At 36.2% G+C, this 21,477-nt stretch overlaps 1 protein-coding gene across 4 annotated transcripts in view; it reads left to right on the top strand.

Moving 5' to 3' along the window:
* The window catches only part of LOC102216744 (collagen alpha-1(XIV) chain), a 122,086-nt gene that overhangs the window by 47,003 nt on the left and 53,606 nt on the right, over positions 1 to 21,477 (top strand). For 3 of the 4 annotated variants that reach the window (XM_023331258.1, XM_023331259.1, XM_023331261.1), the window contains exons 15-25: positions 2 to 128; positions 2,100 to 2,239; positions 4,987 to 5,119; positions 5,444 to 5,479; positions 6,155 to 6,297; positions 7,837 to 7,969; positions 9,914 to 10,036; positions 10,705 to 10,854; positions 14,896 to 15,012; positions 17,449 to 17,595; positions 18,854 to 18,928. In XM_023331258.1, coding sequence (XP_023187026.1) covers positions 2 to 128; positions 2,100 to 2,239; positions 4,987 to 5,119; positions 5,444 to 5,479; positions 6,155 to 6,297; positions 7,837 to 7,969; positions 9,914 to 10,036; positions 10,705 to 10,854; positions 14,896 to 15,012; positions 17,449 to 17,595; positions 18,854 to 18,928 — 1,324 coding nt within the window. The remainder of the gene's footprint in view (position 1; positions 129 to 2,099; positions 2,240 to 4,986; positions 5,120 to 5,443; positions 5,480 to 6,154; positions 6,298 to 7,836; positions 7,970 to 9,913; positions 10,037 to 10,704; positions 10,855 to 14,895; positions 15,013 to 17,448; positions 17,596 to 18,853; positions 18,929 to 21,477) is intronic. The other variant, XM_023331260.1, reaches the window with a different exon arrangement.

A 21,477-nucleotide genomic window follows, 5' to 3' on the forward strand; every position in this document is an offset into this window, starting at 1 on the left:
GGCGAAGGTGGGCCCAGTGAATTCGTATGACCTCAGTGAGCTGGCGTCCCTCATGGAGTACTCGGTGGCCATCTTTGCTTTGTACAATGAGGGCCAGTCAGAACCACTCACTGATGGCTTCACAACCAGTAAGAAACCTTCACTGTGCATCACGACATATAGGCAATAAGTCATCACTGTTTTTTAATCATTTATCTGTAGGATACGTTTTATGAATCAATATTAAAACTAAGTCATGTTACATGATAACTTGCCTCTATTAGTTATTGAAAATTTTAATTGCGAAGAGAAAAAAAAAACTCATTCTTGTTTTTTTTTAAGTTCTTTACAAATAAAAATGTAAGGAGAGTGGTGTATTTTTGTATACAGCCCCCATAATTCCATGGTTTGCAGAACCCCCTTCCACTGCTAGTCTTTTGGATTATTCGTCTTCGCACATTTAGAGACTCAGATTTTATCCCAGTCATGCCAATGGTCAGTTTTTTTGTACGTTGTTGCTCTGCTGGAAGCTGAACCTGCACCCCAGTCTGAAGTGTTTTGCAACCTCTTGCAGGTTTTCTTCCTGTACTGGGCTGTATTTAGTTTAGTCTATTTTCCTATCTGCTCTGACCATTTTTACTGAAAGAAACTGCATAACACTGCAGGCAAACTTGGGCAAAAGGTTATATTTTGTTCATCATTTTGGCCAAATATCTTTCTTTCACATTTGCTTTTTTTGACACATGGATTGCTACAAACTTTTAACAGGCCTTCTCATGGCTTTAATTCACCACTCTTCTCTTGCCATTTTTCCATAAATGTAACATTTGTAAAGTGCACACAAATGTTGCATGTGAACTCCATTTACTAATTATATAATTTGGAGACAATTGATTTCACTGGATGTTTTCTAGGGAATTAGACCTAGAAAGGAGGCGGAATAGAAATGCACCTCTTGCATTTGTGCAAGGAAATGTAACTCTTCAGTAGATTAAACGACTTTAAGTGTTATAGCCTTTTTATTTATATTGCAACATTTGTGCACATTTTGGTTGTCAATTTAGCCATTAATCCACTGTCAAACAACATTATCCGGTTAACTTTTAAAAACAAGAATCACAGATGTTTATATATGTTAAGTGGCAAGTAATTTTTGTAATAGCTTCCACTATTAACAACTTCTCATGCTATCTCTTGTTAAAAAAAAAATATTTTAAACTATTTGTAAAGGTTATTTTTTGTTTATGTAGTTTTTGCTAATATTTCATCACACTTTAATGACAGGTTAGTACTTTTCTATACAGTTGGATAACAAAATCTATTATCTTTTGTTATAAAATTAGTTCATCTAACTCCCCATAACAAATATTAGCACATCGTACTAAACATTTCTCCTAATTACCCATGCTACCAACGCTTAGTGTGTTAAGTATATTTATTTTTGCTATCTATTTAATCATTCACTTTATGGAGAGTGCGGGTTTTAATTTGCTGAGGAAAATTTGTCTCAGTTTACAACAAACAGCTTGATCAATATCATTAGAACGTTAACGATTTCTCTTAACGCCAAATGGTGCTGGGTTTTATAACCTTTACTGGTCCTTCTGCCATCTTGGCTTCCTGCCAACCCCATTTACACTTCAGCATTATCGCTCAGTCACATAAAAAGGTAATTTTACTGTCCCTTACTATTTCATCTCACTAACACATATTGATTTGTAGGAATATCCCTTTGAGCTACAAGCAGTTAGCCTTAAGTGCTGCATCAGCTCAAAAAATGTATGTGTGGTGAGCAACTACTAAAATATGCAGTCCTTTTAAGACCATATAGGATTTTATTTATCTACTAGCAAACTTTGTTTAATGGACCACGTTTATGAAAAGGGGTTTTATGTCCTGAAATGAATATGCAAGCACTTTAAAATTTGTGGAGTGGAGACGTAGGTAATGGAGTGGACCAGGAAGAGTAGAGTTCACATTAAGGAAGTGAAAAAATAACTCATGTAAGATGAATACAGAGTGTAAGTGATTCAACAAACATCTTCATATAACCTTGCAGCATTATGAACACAACATCATTGAAAACAGCAGCAGAAAGAGAACTTCACTGTTTGTTTCAGCTCCGGTTCCTGGTCCGCTGAATCTGCGCTCCAGTGATGTCTACACTGGCAGCTTTAAAGTCAGCTGGGATCACTCAGCCACAGACATTGCTCTCTACAGACTCTCCTGGGCACCATTCTCTGGTGGTGACACAAAGGAGGTTAGTAAAAGTGAAATGTGTCCTTTGAATTGTTTTGTGCTGAAATAAATGTACCTTAAACTTGCCTCTCCTAAAATCCAATCCAGTATTTTGCACACTCCTTGAAAAGGATTTGTGAAAACAGATATTTGATATATTTAGTAGAAACTGCCATGACCGAGCCATTTACATATGTTTTGTCAACAACGTGGTTGATTTAGTCCACTTCTCTTCTTGTATGTAGATGAATAAATGGCTTTGCTCCATATGCTTTGAGAGAGGGAAGTCTCTAGTCCAATGACTTACACAGAAGCTTAAGACCATTACTGGTAGTACAGCTAAAACCCGTGGCATGGTTGAATATGAAAGCTGAATAAAACTAGACATTAATGGCTCGGGTGTTTTATTACCACGATCTGGGGTTTTGAGACAGCTGCGAAGCAATGATAGAGTCCCGGGTTTGTGTGGAGGGGTGTGTATGTTGTGTGTGTTAATGTGTGTTTTGCTCAGAGTCATCAGAGCTGAAAATGCCACCCTGGGGAATTGAAGAGATAAGCTGGGGATACTGACAGCCTAAAGAGAAAGTGATACATGTGGTTTACTCTTTTTCTCGGTCACATTCTCAGCACATGCTCGTGCACACACACACACACACACACACACACCGATTAATTTCCTCTTAGTGTTGAATTTGAGAGGTGATTAAGCACAATAAATTGAATGCAAAAGACAGTCACATAGCTGTAATGTAGTACTCCCCGACCTTCCTTCCACTTTTGTGATGCTACAGAAAAACTCCTCCACCCAAAACCCTTACACCTGCATGGATGCTCATGCATGTGAATGTTGAAATTACGATTCAGTAATTTATTAACTATTTATTATTGGTATTGTACAGCTCAACCTCTCTTCATAAAAAATAAATGTTAGGTTCTTTGTCATTTGTAGCAGCAGCTGTTTTATTTCATTGCAGCAAGGAGTTAAAGGTTATGATGTGTATAAAGAAACAATAATCCAATTATAAAGTAACAAGTCAGACTTTGAATTGAAGCCTCTATCTCAGATTCTTTTTACATCCTTTTATAGATAGGAACTTCAGTTCCTGGGAGGGTCCAGAGTGCATCAATTCTGGACATCTTTGTGTTTTATTGATGCCTTTTATGGAGGAGTTTAGTCACGGTGGCCTCATCAAGCAGATGCTTCCATCATGGAGTGACAGTTTTTGATAGAAGCGATATGGCTCACTGCCTAGGGCAGCTTCATGTCACAGGGTGATGCTTGGAAAAACAAAAAGAGAAAGATGTCATTTGTGCCCTGAACCAGCTTTCTGCTGCTTACGTGAATGTCCAGGAAATAGAGAATGAGGTTCCACCAGATTTGTGCATCGTTATAATACTAACAACTTTGGTTGTGCTAAATGGCAATGAAGTTGATGGGTGGTTTAAAGGCCAAAATTCTTCAAGGATTATGGATTGTATTTAATTGTTTCTTGTTCAAGATATAAAATGCTTTGACTTCTAAGACCTGCTAAAATATTGAACAGTTTTTAAAAGAGTGGGCAGATTGTGTGTTGTGTAAAGTCAAATATTTGGTGTGGATTGAGCTTTTTGAGCTTTATATGATGTTACGATGCTATTCCCTCGTCAAAAACATACCACAAGCGTTGCTTTCATTCTTTTAATGCATATTTGAGAAATCGTTGAATCCTCCATCTCAACCATTCAGGTGCCTAAAAGCTTGCTCTCACAAAGCTCCTCCTTGGAGCTGCAGTTGCCAAGCTGAGCCTCTGTTTCAAGAGCTCCCCTTCCCTCCAGCTCTTACAGACTAGTGGCAGCAGCAATTACCAAACACCTGCTGGAACTTTACATCTGCTGAGCTCATCGTCAGAACTACTTCTCAGCCCAACACTTCTGAAAACGATTGTAAACGGTATAACAAGAAGCATTATTGTACTGACATTCTGAAGTTGGAGTGTTGAAAAGAGCAGGAGCTTCTTAAAGAGACAGTGGCCAATTTCAAGATGTCAAATTGCGAAGTCAGATTGCTTTAAAGTTATGTTTGATTTATACAGCATTTTTTATAACAACTGAAGGTAACATAGTGAGTTGATTGTGCTATAAAAAGGCACTATGTGTCTAGAAAATACATGCACTTCAGGTTAGCATACAGATTCAAATCTAAACTGATCACAGATTTTTTTAAAACATAGTTCAGAGATGGAAAAACATTTACTTCTGAAAAAAAAAATTATACTTTGTTTTCTCAGAACTATTGCTGAAATCGTATCTAATTCTTGTGAACCCAATATTGTGTGCTGTCTTGCCTTGTAAGCACAATTTATGGTGACGCACATATTGGAGGAGCTTTCTTAGTGTGCCCTTAATGGAAGAACCACACTGCCAGCAAACCCTGTAGTGATTTGCAGAAGAGTGCAGAATTGCTGGATGAAGATTAATTTAGTTGAGTTTTGGCCATAGTGTTCAGCTTGAAAGAGTGGATGAACATTTCTAGTTAAAAATGAATAAGCAGATATCAGTTTGAGAAAAAAAAATCTTAGATTTAATATGATTATTTTAAAATGGAATGGAATCTGGATGTTTCCACCTGAAAATATTTTTAAAATGTTAGCAAAATCCCATAAATTGTGAATTATCCTGTTTTGACAGAGTCTGTTAAACAATTTTATTCAGCAAGAGAGCGAAATTAAATGTCTTGTACTGATGAAAATGAACTATTATATTCGAATGTCTGTTTTTTTTTAATCGTAGGTGATTTTGAGTGGAAGTGAGAACAGATACACTCTCGACGGTCTCAGTCCCTCCACTAAATATGAAGTCCTGTTAACGGCCATATTTGAAGATGAATCTGAGAGCGACACGGTCTCTGTCATAGAAACCACATGTAAGTGTCAACAGACTCACTTTTAACACGCTGCTTTTAAATGAATCGACATATGTCTTTAAAATGCATGACTCTTCTGGTTTGATTCTCATAACTATTCCCTTCTCCCCATTTTTTGATGCAAAACTTTCAATTTGTGAGCCAAAGTGTTGACATTCATCAAGACATTTGCGTTGTTGATTTTTGCCTCATCTTAGCAGAAGGAAATCTATTTCTGCTCACAACGATTAGTTACAGGTTCCTCTCTAATTGGCTTAGTTATTGGCACAGGGCATTGTTTAGCAGTAATACATTCTCTGATTTCTACTTTCTGTAATTCTCCAGTGGCTATAACAACAACGATTCATACCACAACCACAGGTAAGTGCCAAAGGTGGAACTGTGTGTTATTGCAATACATCATGAGTGGAAGCTTTTTTTTAATATATCTGGGGCATGTATGGAAACATCCAAACACATCCAGCAAGAGGTGGCTCACTGTGACACACAATCTGTGCTAAAATCATTCAGAGTAATTTTTTTTTTTTTAGTTTAGCTATATATGACTGTTTGAACTCTTCTTTTAATAGTCCTGCCAGCACATGTCCATCTTTCAAGAAGGGCTGGGCGTTGGGCTAAGGTTGCCGTTACTCTAGTGCCATTAAAAGAAATCAGAAGCAAGTTTTTTAACTTGATTCATTGACTTATAAAGAGTAAATGAATCTGTTTGCAAACAGATATGTGCCACTCGTTTAATCCGATAAACGGTCAATAGTGAGATCAAATAACTTTCTTCCCTGTGAATAAAGTTTTTAAACAAAGCATGAATCTGTACATTTTGTTTTTGCTCTTCTCATTGTCATTGTCCATCCCTGCTTATCGAAAAGATATCTAAAAACGGCTGTTTGAATAATGTTGCTATGGACTTATGTAGAGTACATTTTATGTTGGACTTAATGTCTACTTACCTAATTCATAATTATTTGAAATGTTAAGGGATTTGTACATGCCTTTTGCTTTAAATGAGTTAAACAGGTTTTCTCTGTGATGCCACAGTGACACGTAAGGCTGTGAAAAACCTTTACCTGAGTGATGAGACCACCCAAAGCTTAGAGGCATCCTGGGAGCTGGAAGACACTGATGTAGAGAGCTACAGGATTTCCTACACTGACCTCAGTGCAAACCAAGAGGAGGAAACTGTAAGTTATTAATGTTGTGAGCTGTCATGGTTTCAGGAAGATATGGACCAAAACAGCATTTGTCGAGGCTGATCTGTGTTTTTATGTTTTGCACTCTTTCTGCGATTTGTGAGACATCTCCAAATATGTGTAGGTTTTGTCCTTGTGGGCATTATCGCACTGAACCCGATGCTTGTGAATCATTCAGAGATATTTCCCCTGGACAATTCTGAACAACAAACATATGAAGCAGACCACACTGAAGTAGCGTCTAGAGGAAAACCGTTGTTATTTCAAACCTCCAGCCTCATGGATTGCACTACAGACGTCACTGCAGGGTCATGCAGTGCAGCCAGAAAACTGATTACACTTCTAGCTGCAGTCCACTCAGCCTCTTCTCCTGATCCCCTGTCCCTCTGAAGAGCCCTTGAGCTCAGTGTCATGTACTGACCCTGATCACTAATGCTCACCCAAACACGTCCGCACAGGCCTTCCACCCTTCTGTCCCCTTGCCTCCATGTTTCTCTGATTCTCTCCCTCGTGACTTTTCTCTCTCTCCACCTCCCCCTTTCTCTCTTTTAATTTCCCGATGTGGTGTCAGAGCCACAGAAGATGGAGAGGCCAGGCCAAGCCAGAAGACAGACCATTATCTTTTCTGTAGCCATTTGCCTCAGTGGGAACACAGATGGAGGGCAGCTGAGAAAAGAGCAAAAACACAAAAACTAAAAAACACCACTGGAAAGTAAAACAGTCAATAACAACACGAGAGAAATGCTTAAACCTGTCTGCTGATAAATAAAGGATGTTTTAAGCTGTAGCTTTAGTGTTTACTCTTTGTTCATGTTGTTGAGGATAATAAAAAAATAATAATTTCTTAACAGTGGACAGCTTCACTTACTATTAAATGCTGTTTCCTTTCATCAATAGCCTTGTAAAAATCAAAAACACATTTATTTTTAAATTTACTCAAACATTTTTAATGCTAATTTTTCCAAATGAATGAATGCTATGATTTGTTGTACGAAGGCTTGTTCTGTGTTCAGCTCACTTCCCCCAGTGAAGCTACATGTACATGAGACTGCTGTCTGGAAACTGCTCATATTTTCAGACGTTGATTGGGGGTTGTCCTGTCAGACCGTCAGTTCCTGAAACAACACAAAATATAACTTGCAAAAGTGCATGCGTGGTTAGTTCAACCTTGCTGGACTGCACACAGAGTAAAAATCTTGTGAGGTCCAAATTACTCTGTCTCTTAAGACCACAGCAGGATTAACAGAAACTCTGGGCTGGCTGTAACATCTACAAAGACAGTTAAAATGTATCTCATGCTATCTAATTTTTACAAAAAATACTGTTTAATTTGTCCATACTCTAATGGTAGTATTATACTACACCCACTTGAGACACATCCATTTGTAGACTTTCTAAAGAACTTGATCATAAGTTTTTTTTTTCACCTCAATCGTCTCTCCAACCTGGAATTCAGGAGTAAAACCAGGCACAATGTGGATCTGCAGAACTCCTAATAATGTCTTATATCTTCTTTTTTTTTGTATCTAGATATCCGTTGGTGGCGGTCAGAAAAGTATGTTGCTCCAGTCTTTACTACCAGACACGCAGTACAAAGTGACGGTCACACCAGTGTACCTTGATGGACAAGATGGCATCAGTGCTTCTGCTTTGGGTTCTACATGTAAGCCTAAATATCCTGAAAACACAAACACACCCCGTCTCACAAAAACATGGCATCACAGCGCTTGAGTGAATTATCAGGACTTGTTTTAGATTTGATGAAAATAAACTATAAATTATGGAAACACAAATGCATAAATAATATCTGTGAAGCCAGAAACGAAGCTCATGTTGTGGCTTTCATGTTTGACTGCTTAAACTTAAAGAGCTGGACTTCACATAAAAAAAAATAATTAAAAAATTTCAACTAGGTTGGTTTTCTTACCTTGTAGTAATTGAGTTTTGCAGATTGGAGCTTTATTATGTACTTTCTTTCATATCCATTATAAATGTTCAATTTAGTCAAGATCAAGACTGCTGCTGGACCTTTCTGTGAATCGATCTACCTTTCCAGAAGAAATGTTTTACTGTTTGCTCTGTGGCAGCATCATCCTTCAAAATGGCCCCACCTTTATGATTACAAGACAAGTCTCTAAAATTTAAACCCACACCTCTGCATTAACCATAGAGGTAATGAAAACTGTGCCGCTTCTGATCTGAGATGCCGCATCATTGATGAAAAGCAGTTTGATGATGCATCCATTTCATGTGACAAGATGTTCTTATGGGTAAAACTGTTTATGAATTTTGTATTTGCACTTTCATAACTACAATCCTGATATGTTATACACACCATATTTCTTATATTATGTATTTTACCATGACATTTTCTTTGCTTTTTTCTTTAACTTTTTATTAATATTAGATTCTTCAGGAGATAAAATTAATAAAATAAAATTCAAGGAGCTTTGTTGCACTTTCTGCTGTTGCTGCTGGCCGCTCTCTTTTTGTCGCTACATTTTCTGCCAATCAATTTATAGTTTTTGGAATAAATTACTTTTTTTGTTGTCGGAAAGTAAAACAACTCAGCCAAAATTCTCCAGGAGTAATAATTTCATATTTCATTGCCACTAGTTTAATATTCATGCATGTTATGAATTATTAACCTGTGAGGTTATTTCAAGGTTTCTGTGTTTTCTGTGAATGAAATATGCAGGTTTCAGTTTAGGAGAATAGGCTGAAAGATAATGAAGAATTTATTTGCTCTAAGCAGAATGCTAATTTGCACTTCGTACAATTTATGTTAATTTATGTGCCGGATGGAGAATATGAATTAAGGTGATGAGAAATACTGATGCTTTTCTAATTGTCTTAATAAGAACTCCTCGTTGTTCCAGCAGCTCCTTAAATAATGAAATGATTAAATTAGTCCAATTGACTCTCTTTACCATTGTTCAACCTTTTTTTTGAGTAGCACAGATTGTCTCTTTGTTATGCAGCAAAATAAAACATCAGATTAAACATGTCATATTTTAAGATTAGAATGCCATAAATAATCATCAGTCAAATTAAACTGCCATTGTCCCAGACTATAGTCATAAATTACAACAAAGACATATACTGTGAAAGCACTTAGAGAGTTTGAGGGTTAAAGCCCCCATAAATCAAGAGCTAAAGAGTTTTACAACCTTGCAACTATTTTTCGTTTGCATCGGGAAGAAAATGATTCATGTTACAACCAAAGCTTAGCCAGTTCTTCCCCTGGCATTCTTAACCACTCTCCATACAGCTTCTAGAAAAGTTAAACTGTTCAGCTTTTCAATTTTTTTTGCAAATAGTCCTGTGCTGGTACTATAAATGAATAACTTCTTTATGGATGTGCTCTGTAAAATCTGTAAAAAGGTCAAGAGATTTTTGTTTATTTCTTAAACAAATGAACAAACTGGCCATACTGGATGCATGAAGTCATTTGCTCTCTGCAAAGACTCAGTGAAACTTGAATTTTAGTGGCTGTTTAAGCAATAAAATTCAGAATCAAATCATTCCGTGTGCAATCAGAAAACATGCAGTCCTTCTCTGCAGCATTCAAGTCAAGTTCGCCTTTTTGTTTTTGTTGCTTTGGTAGTGCCTCTCTTGTCTCCTGAAAATCTACGTGTGTCAGAGGAGTCGTACAACCACTTCAGGGTCTCCTGGGATCTGCCTCAGTCTCCGACAGAAGGTTACAGAATTGCCTACCGGCCCATTCATGGTACACACACACACACACACACACACACACACACACACACAGACTGAGATCCAAAGCAGAAAGTTTAAAGCTTAAAAAAACCAGCATTGTAGCACAAAGATATGTGCATCCTCTCCACTCTTTCATTGAGACGTCATTAAATGACCATTTTAGCTGTTCTGTTCTGCGTATGCTGCTAATTACTTCACCAAGCCATGGATCCAGTATTTTATAGTTTCCAACTGTTTTCAATTACCTAAAAGCAATTATTTTACCTCAGAGGAGCAGGTACAGGCAAACGTGCTGCATTGATATTATTTTTAGGAATGTTGAAGAAAAAGAAAAGTCCCACACAGACCTTCAATTTCACACATATACACAGCTAGACTGGAAGAGACTTTTGGTGTATGTTGGCACAGACACAACTCAATCTGTATTTTATGAGGATTATTCCACTGGATGGTGTGTTAGCATAATAACTTGAATTACTTAGTTTTATACATTTTTAAAAGAGCTCATCCAGGAATCTGTGACATCTGTTGCTCAGTAGGTTTAGAAATTTCTCTTTCTGTTTTTCAAAAGTAATGTTTACATGTTCCTACATTATTTTTCCTGATCAAACTAAAAGTTCTGGCCCACTCTACTTTTTTCTGTCTTTTTATACATGTTTTGTTTTTTCCTTTTTGTAGTTCAAAGTCCAGTTTTGGAGACGACAGTAGACGAAGATGTGAACTCAATTCTCCTCCTGAATCTTTTAAGCGGGACGGATTACAGTGTCCAAGTGACGGCTTTCTACCCAGGAGGACCAAGTGAACCACAGCTCATTAATGCGAAGACATGTAAGCATTTGACATAATAATACCACAAGAATTCACATTGTATTGAATTCTTGTGGAATTATTCCCTTCTGTTAAATAAGAAGAGTTTCCCATTTAGCAGACGAGAAATTGTCAGGTTACATATTATTGCAAAAAAAAAAATAAAAAGAATAATTCATTTTAAAATTCAGTGTGAACATGCTGATGGTGGAAATTAAGTATAGTTAAATTGTTTATTTAAATGAATATGAAATATTAAGTGCAGACCAAAACACACCTGGGTAAAATGTACAACTTTAATATTTAAAGGAATATATTTTTTTACTGTTAATATATAGACTGATGCTTAAGCATAAATAGAGCAGTTGTGAAAAACATTGAACATTAAAACATTTGAAAAGCATTTGTCATTTACTTTTCAGTGTCGGTCTATCTGTTGGTCTATCACACAAATGTTCTTCGAACATGTTTGTGGTTGTAATATCTCATGGGATAAGATATTAGGATTTAAACAATATGAAAACTTCAAGTTGTATAAATTATTATGACGGCCATTAATATCCTTTGAAACAGGATCTAATTATAGGAACAACATTTTATAAACCTGTTAGTTTTAGTTGTTAAAATAAAGAAACTTAAAAAAAAATAGGTTGCATCACTAAAAGGTCACCAGCTGATTTTTTTCTTTTGTTTTTTTTAGTTCAGTTTTATTATGAAGAGACACTGGGACCATTACAGAGACAGAGACCCTGGTTGCAGAAAAAGAAATGCCATTTTAGAAAAGCACAAATGTGTAACATGCATATTAATTGCCTGCTTATTCCATGCAAACTAATTTCCATTGAGACCTTAGCAAACAGGCTGAAAAGCAGAAGGATATTAATATTTCCCATTCAGAAAGTGAGAACAATCCTTTCTGCATATAGATTTGAAATCAGTGGCTGGAGTAAAACCCAGCAAAGAGGCTTTTATTTATCTCATCTAAAACAAAGAGATGTAGAAATGAGAAGACTAACAGAGATATTAGATAGAAAGTTAGATGCATTGCATTACAGTACACTTGTCTGTCATCTTCAATTATGCCAACTTCTTAGTGTAAAACTAATTACATTTATGCCATTGGTTTAACATGTCTATGTTTTAGTGTCAATTGCTTTACTCTCTTGGTTTTTAAATTAAATTTAAGTCTTTGTCTTTTTTCTCATGCATTTATCAGCGTTTACACCGCAGTGTAATTTGTTGCTGGCAACGCAAGACTAAATACTTATAATCTGTTGATTGCAATCAATCCTCTGCCCTGCTGTATTGTCGGATGCATCAGATTTGCTTATGTTACACAACTATTAGCATGATTTGTTCCTGTTCACTCCTCAATGGAGAAACTAATTTATTATTCTCTTTGCATGCTAGTAGTATGGATGTTTTAAGAATGTTCCCCTGGATTCTCTTACTGCAATGTGATCTTGAAAGCCGATAGACATGTGTGCTCCAAATAAATCATACACAACATGCAAAATCAAAAACTAATTAATTGAGACGCTGGAGCTTTTATAGTCATAGTAATGCATTTGAAACCAAACAAGCATTGTGGTACTCGACAAATCGAGGTTAAGTTTTTCTTTTATTATTTTCTCACAGAGTTTCTTAAGAGAAAGAAAGAAAAGTTAAGTTCCCTGTTTTATATCACAGCTTGAACAACAAATGTAACAAAGTCAAATTTCTTATTTCTCCTACAGGGCAATTTCAGACACTCACATCTATCATTAGTTATGCGGTTTTAATGTGTAGACATACCTTAATGATTTTATTTGGCTTAACCATTAGCATTTCTAAGTTTGTATGCAAAGTAGATTTAATATTGTGTATGCATGGTCACTAATCTGTCCAAACACATATACTGACAATATGCTTTATGGCCTTAGTATGGGAAAACAAGTTTGGTCATTTATTTTACAGATGGTTTCTAAAATAGTGTATTGTTGAGTACATTAAACAGATTACACAAAGGAAAAGGTGTGGACTGTCTCAAGTGCTCAGAAAGAATATTATAGATATTCATGTTGAAGGTTGTAAGTGTCTCAGTGTGTTTTCTTATGGACCCAACAACAAACATTAGCTAGGTACCATATTAGACTTAACAGAGGTTTATTACAAGAACACAGAATGAACCAAGAGGTTTGAGAAAACAGAACAACAGACACATGAAGAGCATCAGGAAAATCCAAGGAGAAATGGAAAAAGAGGGGAAATAAATGCTAATAAAGAGCTAAGATGAGACTAAACTCCAACAGATTTTGAGAACCATATCTCCTATAAAAGAGGTCCGCCAGATCGTGAGACAACAGCGAATCTCTCACTTCTTGGATGCTAGACGAGCTGCAACCTCAGGAGGTTTTGATGCGTTTTGAGCCAAAAAGCATATCGACAATCCCCAAAGTTGATTACAATGTAGACTGATGGGACAAAACTTGAGCTTTTATGCCAATGACATCTGTTTTATGTCAACATGGATCTTTCAAAGAAAAGACTACACAACACACAATATATTAAGCCTACTTTGAAACATGAATAGAAGTCATCGTTGTCTATTAAATTAAAAACAAACTCCAATTTTTAGTAAGTATGAAATAAATAGCACAAAATGCCATCATATGTTTTAAGTAAACTGGGTGTAATAGTACACTTTTGTGTCTCTGCATCTTATTTAAAACAGCAACTGTGTGTCACATACATTATTCAGTAGTATTTAATATAAAGCACCTGCTTCCCTGTATATATCCATTTTATATTCGCAGCATATTCAGCTAATAAGAAGGAAAGTAAGCAAGTGACTCCTTGGAGACTTGCTTTATAATAGCACGCTGTAATTCAAGAGAAAAACAAGTTCCTGCTGTTTAAGTAGCATACTTTGCAGTGTCCAGCATGCAACCATGATATTTTGCAGCAAAACATCTAAGGCTCAACTACCTTTCTTTTTTTATTGTTTCTAACTCTGCCTACCTGAATTTTATGTCAGTTTACAGCTTTCACACTTTTGTGGATCACACAAAAAATAATTTAATTCAGTTTATTTATATAGCACCATTTCACAACAAACATTGTCTTTAAAAATATAATTTCCACTCAGTCACATGCATCCCGATTGATCCAAGTGTTCAAACAGTAGAATGAGCTAATTGTTCAAAGCAGTTTGGAAAGTTTCTAAGGAAACCCAGCAGATTGCATTGAGTCAAACATGTAGCGACAGCAAAAAATCTCTATTTGAAACATGAAGGGAGTTGTTTCAAAAATAACACAATCTGCAAAAAACAAAAGAAGCAAAAAAAAATGCATCCTTTTTTTTGTTCCATTATTGAACTATAAACCAAACATCTGTATCTGATTCAAACATCCCTCGAATCAAATATTCTGGATGCACATTATATGCAGTTTATTAAATGTTTTTCCATTTTATTCTTGAAATAAATGTCTGACTCCATACCTTTGATGAAGTGATTAGCTCAGAGGAAGCAGACTGAAGGATCATTGGAGGAGAGCAGATGATAGAGCTGCACTGATGGAGAAAAGATATCAAAGTTGTTCTTAGAATTGTAATTTGTTTTTCAATGCAAATGATCACTGGCTGTTATAAATACAGTCATTGCTCAGTTTGGATTCATCTCCCTGAATCTCTCCTGATTGATTGTGTTGGTAGAAAAAATGTGTTCACAGGATTTAAACAAATTTTTATGGCAAAATCTCAGTTTTCCAAACTTGAATTTGAACTGTTTTCAAACCTTCATTGGGTCATATTAGAAGGATTTAATCTCAGGAAAGGGAATGAAATCTGGAAATATTGTTTCAAGTAAAAACTGGAAAATGCCTCATTCAAATGCCTTGCATGTCCCCTGACTACAATGCAAACATGTTATTGGTTAATTCAACAAATTCATCATCACCATCATCTTGTAAGCGTGTATTTGTTGCTTTTCTGTGATAATACAGACAGAAGCTATTTCTCATAATCAGTCCCAGTTTGTTTAAAGCCACATGTTGAATCAATCTCTCTGTGTCTCACTCCAGTGTTCCTTGGTGTTTCTGGCTTGTCAACCTACCAGGTGCGCTCCAACAGCATGTGTGTTCAGTGGCAGCCTCTTCTGCACGCCACATCTTACCGGGTCTCCATACAGTCTGTACTCAGTAAGTATATTTACTGGTGGATGCTTTGTCTGTTTACGTAACGTTTTGAAAAATCTCTCGATTTTCCTCTTGGAAACTGAGTCTAAAAGACAGATTTATTTCATTTAATGTAAAAACTGAAGTATCCTAACACATTCTTGTATTATCTAATTTCACACCACTGTGTGCTAACTTACTGCTGTGTAGGTATATGATACTCCATCAAAAATATATACAGATACCAAATTATTTAGTGGAATTTTGTCTCATTCATCTAGACCAGGGGTGTCAAACTCCAGTCCTCGAGGGCCGCTGTCCTGCAGTTTTTAGATGTGCCACAGGTACGAAATGCTGGAAGGAAATGGCTTAATTACCTCCTCCTTGTGTAGATCAGTTCTCCACAGCCTTGCTAATGACCTAATTATTCTATTCAGGTGTGGTGCAGCAGAGGCACATCTAAAAGTTGCAGGACAGCGGCCCTTGAGGACTGGAGTTTGACACATGTGATCTAGACAGAAAGGTGGTGTTAACTAAGGTTTGAACAACATTATTGCTCAAACACAAAAATGTTTATTCTAATTTAATGTCGGACAGTGAGGGGAAAAACAGTTTCTTTTTATAGAGTGTATGTAAACATCTTCTTTCAACCATAACTAAATTTTCATTAAACGTTTTATGTGAGCCAACTTTGTCTCAAACAGTGATATGCTCTATGAAAACCAACATCTGTGCAAAAAACACCCTCTGAAGTAGCACTATACAAACACTGTCTTCGTTAATGAAGTGTTCATTTCTACACAGATAATGGTGCTCTCATTTGTGCATTTTGTTTGCATGACAAATAATTACACAAGCATCTTAATGACCATGCGTGTCATTTTACAGTCCTATTTATTTTCTGCCACTGACCAGAGTTGTGCTTCGTGACTCACAGTTTTTTATGACTTTCTTGTGCCAAAAATCTTTCTGTAAACTTATTTAATGCAATAGCAGCTGTGGATACCTCTGAGTAGCATCTCACTTAGGATAGTGTCTGTTGGATCATTGTTACATATTAAAAACAGAGGATAGTTATGTGATACATGCCTGGGTGAGGCAGAGTTTACTTTAAGTTCACAGAGCCAACTGGCTACTTAAACAACTTCAAAATTGTAAAAGTGTGAAAAATAATTTGCAGTTATTTCCTTTTATCTCTCAGATTGTTTCCCTATTGATTACTCTCCAACATAAGATACAGTAGGAAACAGAATTAAACCATTGAAACTTACAAATGTCAATTGTTACTCTGCATTACAGTTTAAACCAGATGTTTACATGCACTGAATAAAAAGTCATATGCATTTTTTTCTCACTATCTGAAGTTAAATCAGAACCAACTTTTCTTGTTTTAGGTCAGTTAGAATTACCAAAATTATTTATATTTTCTAAATGCCAGAAAAAAAAACATAAAAAAACATAATCTGATTGATTTAGATTTAGAACCGAAACGCTCAGTTCCTCTAAGTCGAGGCTAAAAATTAACCTGCTTAAAGTTGCCTTTGACTCATAACAACTGAGACATTGACCAGCATATTTTATGTCTACCTGCTTGAGGATTTTGAAAATGGCATTTGACAACATGCAAAGTTTATTTGTTGTTTCATAATTGGTGCTAAGCACTTTGAGCTGCCTTGTTGATGAAATATGTTATACAAATAAACTTGACTTGAAGAATAGAGTAAAATTTCAGTGTCCAGATGTGCACCTTGATTGAGACCTACTCACATCGACTCTGTGCTGAGATTCCATTCAAAGGTGCATTTACTAAATACTAACTTGGAGGGTTGGAATATTTAAGCAATCACTTATTTTATGTAAATATTTTTGTTATTATTTTGTAGAAATTGGTTTTTACTTTAACATTAGAGGGTTTTATGCAACTTTTATTGTTATTAAACACTAACAAGCAATAAAAGAAAATAAACTGCACTGGTATATGTAGCGATGCACCAGTCAGAGTTTGTTAGTTTATTTCCAATAATGAGATCTTCGCTGATACAGATTCTCTTTAAATGTGACATAAAAAGGTTTAAGAACAATGTTCAAAATATTTCCAAGGTTCCTTGTCGTTTGCTGTCATGCGGCACTTATTTTAGCAGGAGAGGCAATATCTCACAGCTGTGTGGGAGTGTGGGCGTGGGTGTGGGCGTGTGAAATTTTACTATTTTAATTCAAAGACAAAAGAATTATGTGGTTTCCATTTTAAATTGTCCATAGTGCTTTATTTGAGTAATTAGCGTAATTAGCATAACTATAGCAGCTCTTCTGGTTTTATTTGATTTTGGTTTACCTAAAAAGCTTTTGCTTCCCTGGTTTAGACATAATGCAGAACAAGATTCAGTAAAATATTTCTTGAGAAAAAATATTTTGATCTGAGTTTTGTGTTATTTATTTGGCTTTTTTTATTATTTCTTGCAGATGGTCAGAGACAAGAACTAAACCTGGGAGGTTCAGCTTCGCGCCACTGTTTCTATGACCTCACTCCCAGTAGCCAGTACCAGATCAGTGTTTATACACAAATGCAAGAAATGGAAGGACCGTCTGTATCCATTACTGACATGACACGTACGTATGCATACTTTTATCCTCAGAAGAAGAAAAAAATGTTTTCAAACCTATTCATCAACCTTGACTCGCTCTCGTTTTCCACAACATCCCTGTAGCTCCTCTCTGTCATGCATTTATCTCAGCTCTACAATATGTTCTACTTGCTAAAGTTTTCTTTTAGTCCATCATGTCTACCTCTCTCTGAGAAGATAGCTTCTAGTGTTGCAGTTCATTGCTCAGCTGATCAATTGAGCTGAATCTCACATCTCCATGGACAAAGAGCGCTCACCTTACATGAATAGAGGGACACAATCCCATGCACACTGACTAACATGCACTCAACCACACAAACATCTTAATAGAGAAGACAGCCGGTGATTTAATTTAGCAGCTAGCTTAAGGGTGTGGTTTCAGCAGGAATTGAAAAGTTCTCATCTCTACTTCAGTAAAAGGTGCTGTTAGAAAATTCGTATTAGAATCCAAAGTAAGTTATCTTGAAATCCTTTAGGATTTCAATCTATTGTATTAGCCTTAGCCAGCTCTTGTCCAATGGGATAAAAAGTAACGTTACTATAGATCATTCTGAATGCATGCAGCTAACCATGAAATTATGAGGATTATTTTGCTGTGCAGAATTTTGTTTATCTATTGACTATTTTATGTTGCTAATGAATGGACTACATTGATTAAATGTAGTCTAATTAAGAAGTTGTCTGGTTAAATTAAGAGAAATGAGACAGATGGCTACTCTATGAACTTTCATTTTTTGTGTGTTATTTCTGGAATGCCCATAATTTTATTGTTTAAGGTTAAATAACTGGATAGCTTTTGATGAAATTGGCTCCTTACGTCTTGTGCCATTACTAGTTTGATATTTAAGTGCACAAACCAGTGGTACTCCCAGAAAAGTTTCATAGTGGTGGCCAGAGTAGACCACCAGTAAAAATATTAGAGGGGGCGCAGCTTTTTATTTTATTTTTAATTTTATAAATGTGTGTATTTAGTTAGTTATTGGGGTTTACATTTATGTCTTGAATGAATTTAATGACTCTACATGCCTTTCTATGACCTGAACACGGTTCCTTGATTCTCTAGAATAGCCATTTGATTTTAAAGAGCGTCCCATGCATTGCATCCTCCCCAACTCCCCCGGACCACCACTACTGACACAAACAAGCTGTTGATGTTTGTAGTTGGCAAATAAATTTTGTCATGGCATTACTTTATTACACTGTTGTATGTTCTTTTCTTTTTCTGTGTGGTTATTCAAATGTAGTTTCAGAGCCGACTCCAGTTCCGACTGAACCTCCCAGCACAGAGCCCACTCCCACCATCCCGCCTGCTAAAGAAGGTAAACTTTAACCACAACATGAAGAACAGTGTATCTGTATATGTGTATATTTGTATCTGTAATAGTATAATTTCTGAGTAATTCAGAAATATCTAGCTTATAATTTGGGAACATTTACTAAACTGTGAAAAAAATATAATGTGAAATAGAATCATCTTTTTCCATAAAATCATCAAACAATATCTATAGAGTTTATGTACTGAAGCTGCTTTACTTTGTCTTGGCAGCCAAATAATTCACAATTGTAGTGATCAAAGGAATGAAACCATTTTGGACAGCAGAGCAGATTACAACAGTGTGTACTAGGCTTAGTGCATGGCTGAGTGATTTACAGATTAATTAAAAACAAAATATTCTAGTGATTTATATATAATTTCCCGGCATGTGTAGAGGTGAAGTGCAGCGGAAGGTCATCTGTTAGACAGATGAGAGCTGCTATATTGTGAGATGTCAAATGAAATTGATGGATTTCTGTTCCTTTTCTGAGGTGAAAAAGCTCTGCTGTCTCTCCAAAGGTTCATCAAGAGGGAGGAGGGTAGGGAGGCAGTTTCTGTCCCTCTCTGATCCAAACATATCTGAGCTCTGGTCAATGAGTTTACCTGCTTCTTTAAAATGTTTATTGAGCCTGGAGACATCCCTAGCACTCAAACAGCACTAGACAGCAGAGAATAGTGCACCTGCAGGGACCGACCATGAGAAGATCTCCAGTAGACATCCAGATAGATTCTTAGTTTCTTCAGAAAATAGTCTACTTATTCCCTTCTTGCACACAACTTTGGTGTTGGTGCTCCAGTCCTTTCTGTTGTTAACATATACACACAATATTTACAGCTGACAACCTCCTCCAATTCTCTCCCATATAACTTGACACAATGGTAATTTTACTTTGTGCTTTTCAAAATGGGAAGAAAGGAAAAGCATGCACATAAAGCAGATGCATCTTTATCTTTATAACTCTGATTCACTTGTATCTATAGTTAGAGAAATAAAGATTTTTAGATAAACAAGGCTGAGTGAGGACTCAAGTTCAACTCATTTACTGCACATAAGGAGGATGGTTACAGAAGTTTAAAAATCTCCAAAGATTAGTATTAAAGAATGGCTTCAAAGTTTTCAGTGTGAGATTATGCTTACTGTAAATCTGTCTAAAAACATTCTATAGATCTTTAACAGGGAAGCATAAGCCTAAAAGTTGGTATTTCTTAATGAGTATTAAGGAGCCAAGATCAAAAATTATTTATTTTATGTCGCGATTTTTCCATACAAATGGAGACTACAGTAGAGGTTTTAGCATATTTTCTTGCCTCAGTTGTTGCCTCGCCTCAGAGTGGCCATGATTGAATAAACTAAAACCTGTCAAAGTTGAAGTGACCCAAGTTAAAGTGTTTGAGTTGAGAAAATGATCAAAGATAAATCCAAAATCAAATTAACATCAAAAGAGGAATTACCAAATAAGTTATTGATGAACAAAACACTTTGCTGACTGGTAAAAGCAGGATATGTTTTGTTTCTCTGGTTATAACCCTGGTTTATTTGAGTCCTGTTTGTGTGTGTGTTTGCTTCACCCTGCAATAATTGTTTTCACATGTTTCTGTTTCCATCATGTTGTCATTTCTGAACTAACTCTACTTGAGTCACAATGGGGAAAAAAGCAGAGCCTCTCAACCACTGGCTTCAGTGTAACAATAGTCTTACATTTTTATTACTTTCAAATGTGCGTGCCGAAGTCAAAAAGCGACTGCTAAACACAAAGCCTTACATCATTTGTGGGTGACCCCTGAATCCTAATCGTTAAATGAAAACAGGAAGAAGCTACAAACAGAAGCAATTTATTTCTACCTCATTAAAGTAACTGTAACTTGATGTATAATACTGTAAATTAAGTAAACTATAGCACAAATCATAGCTGATCATAACTGATTAATTTAATAGTGAAAATGGAAATCAAGGACAGGAAAAAAGGTTCAAACTCCCACCCATAAGATCTTTTTCCGCCTCCTCTTTTAAAAGGTCACCCTACAACTCCAATCCCTCAGACATGAACCGATACGCCTGCTGAGCCCATCTTTAAGCATTTCTGCTTAAGTTTCTGACCTTTGTCAGACATGTGCCTCCATGTGAAACAGCATGCAACCTGTACTCCAAGCAAGATGAAAAAAGAAGGAAAGCGAGAAAGAGTGTGAGGACAACAAAAGCAACAGAGGGAAGAAACTGGACAAAAGTGAAGGGTAGAACAAAATAAACACAAAAATTGCTCTGCAGAAAACTGAAACAAAGAAACTGAGTGAAAGGACGATGAGAGAGTAGAAAAATATGTTCTTGAAAAAAGTAGGAAAATTATTTAAATTGCTGAAGAAAATGGCAGGAGAGAGCGACTGCATAGAGAAGTGTCAGTAAAAACCATCACAGCTCCTCAGTTCCATCCTCTTCTGCTGCTTCAGAATTGCAGCCATTTTTCATGCTTTCCCTGAAATTTATGGAGGCCGGCAGGATCATAAACACTGCTTGGAATTTTGTGACTTTGAGTATGAAAAGCCTTTAAAACCCCT

The sequence above is a fragment of the Xiphophorus maculatus genome, chromosome 3 (genome assembly GCF_002775205.1).
Source record: "Xiphophorus maculatus strain JP 163 A chromosome 3, X_maculatus-5.0-male, whole genome shotgun sequence".
Classification (NCBI taxonomy): domain Eukaryota; kingdom Metazoa; phylum Chordata; class Actinopteri; order Cyprinodontiformes; family Poeciliidae; genus Xiphophorus; species Xiphophorus maculatus.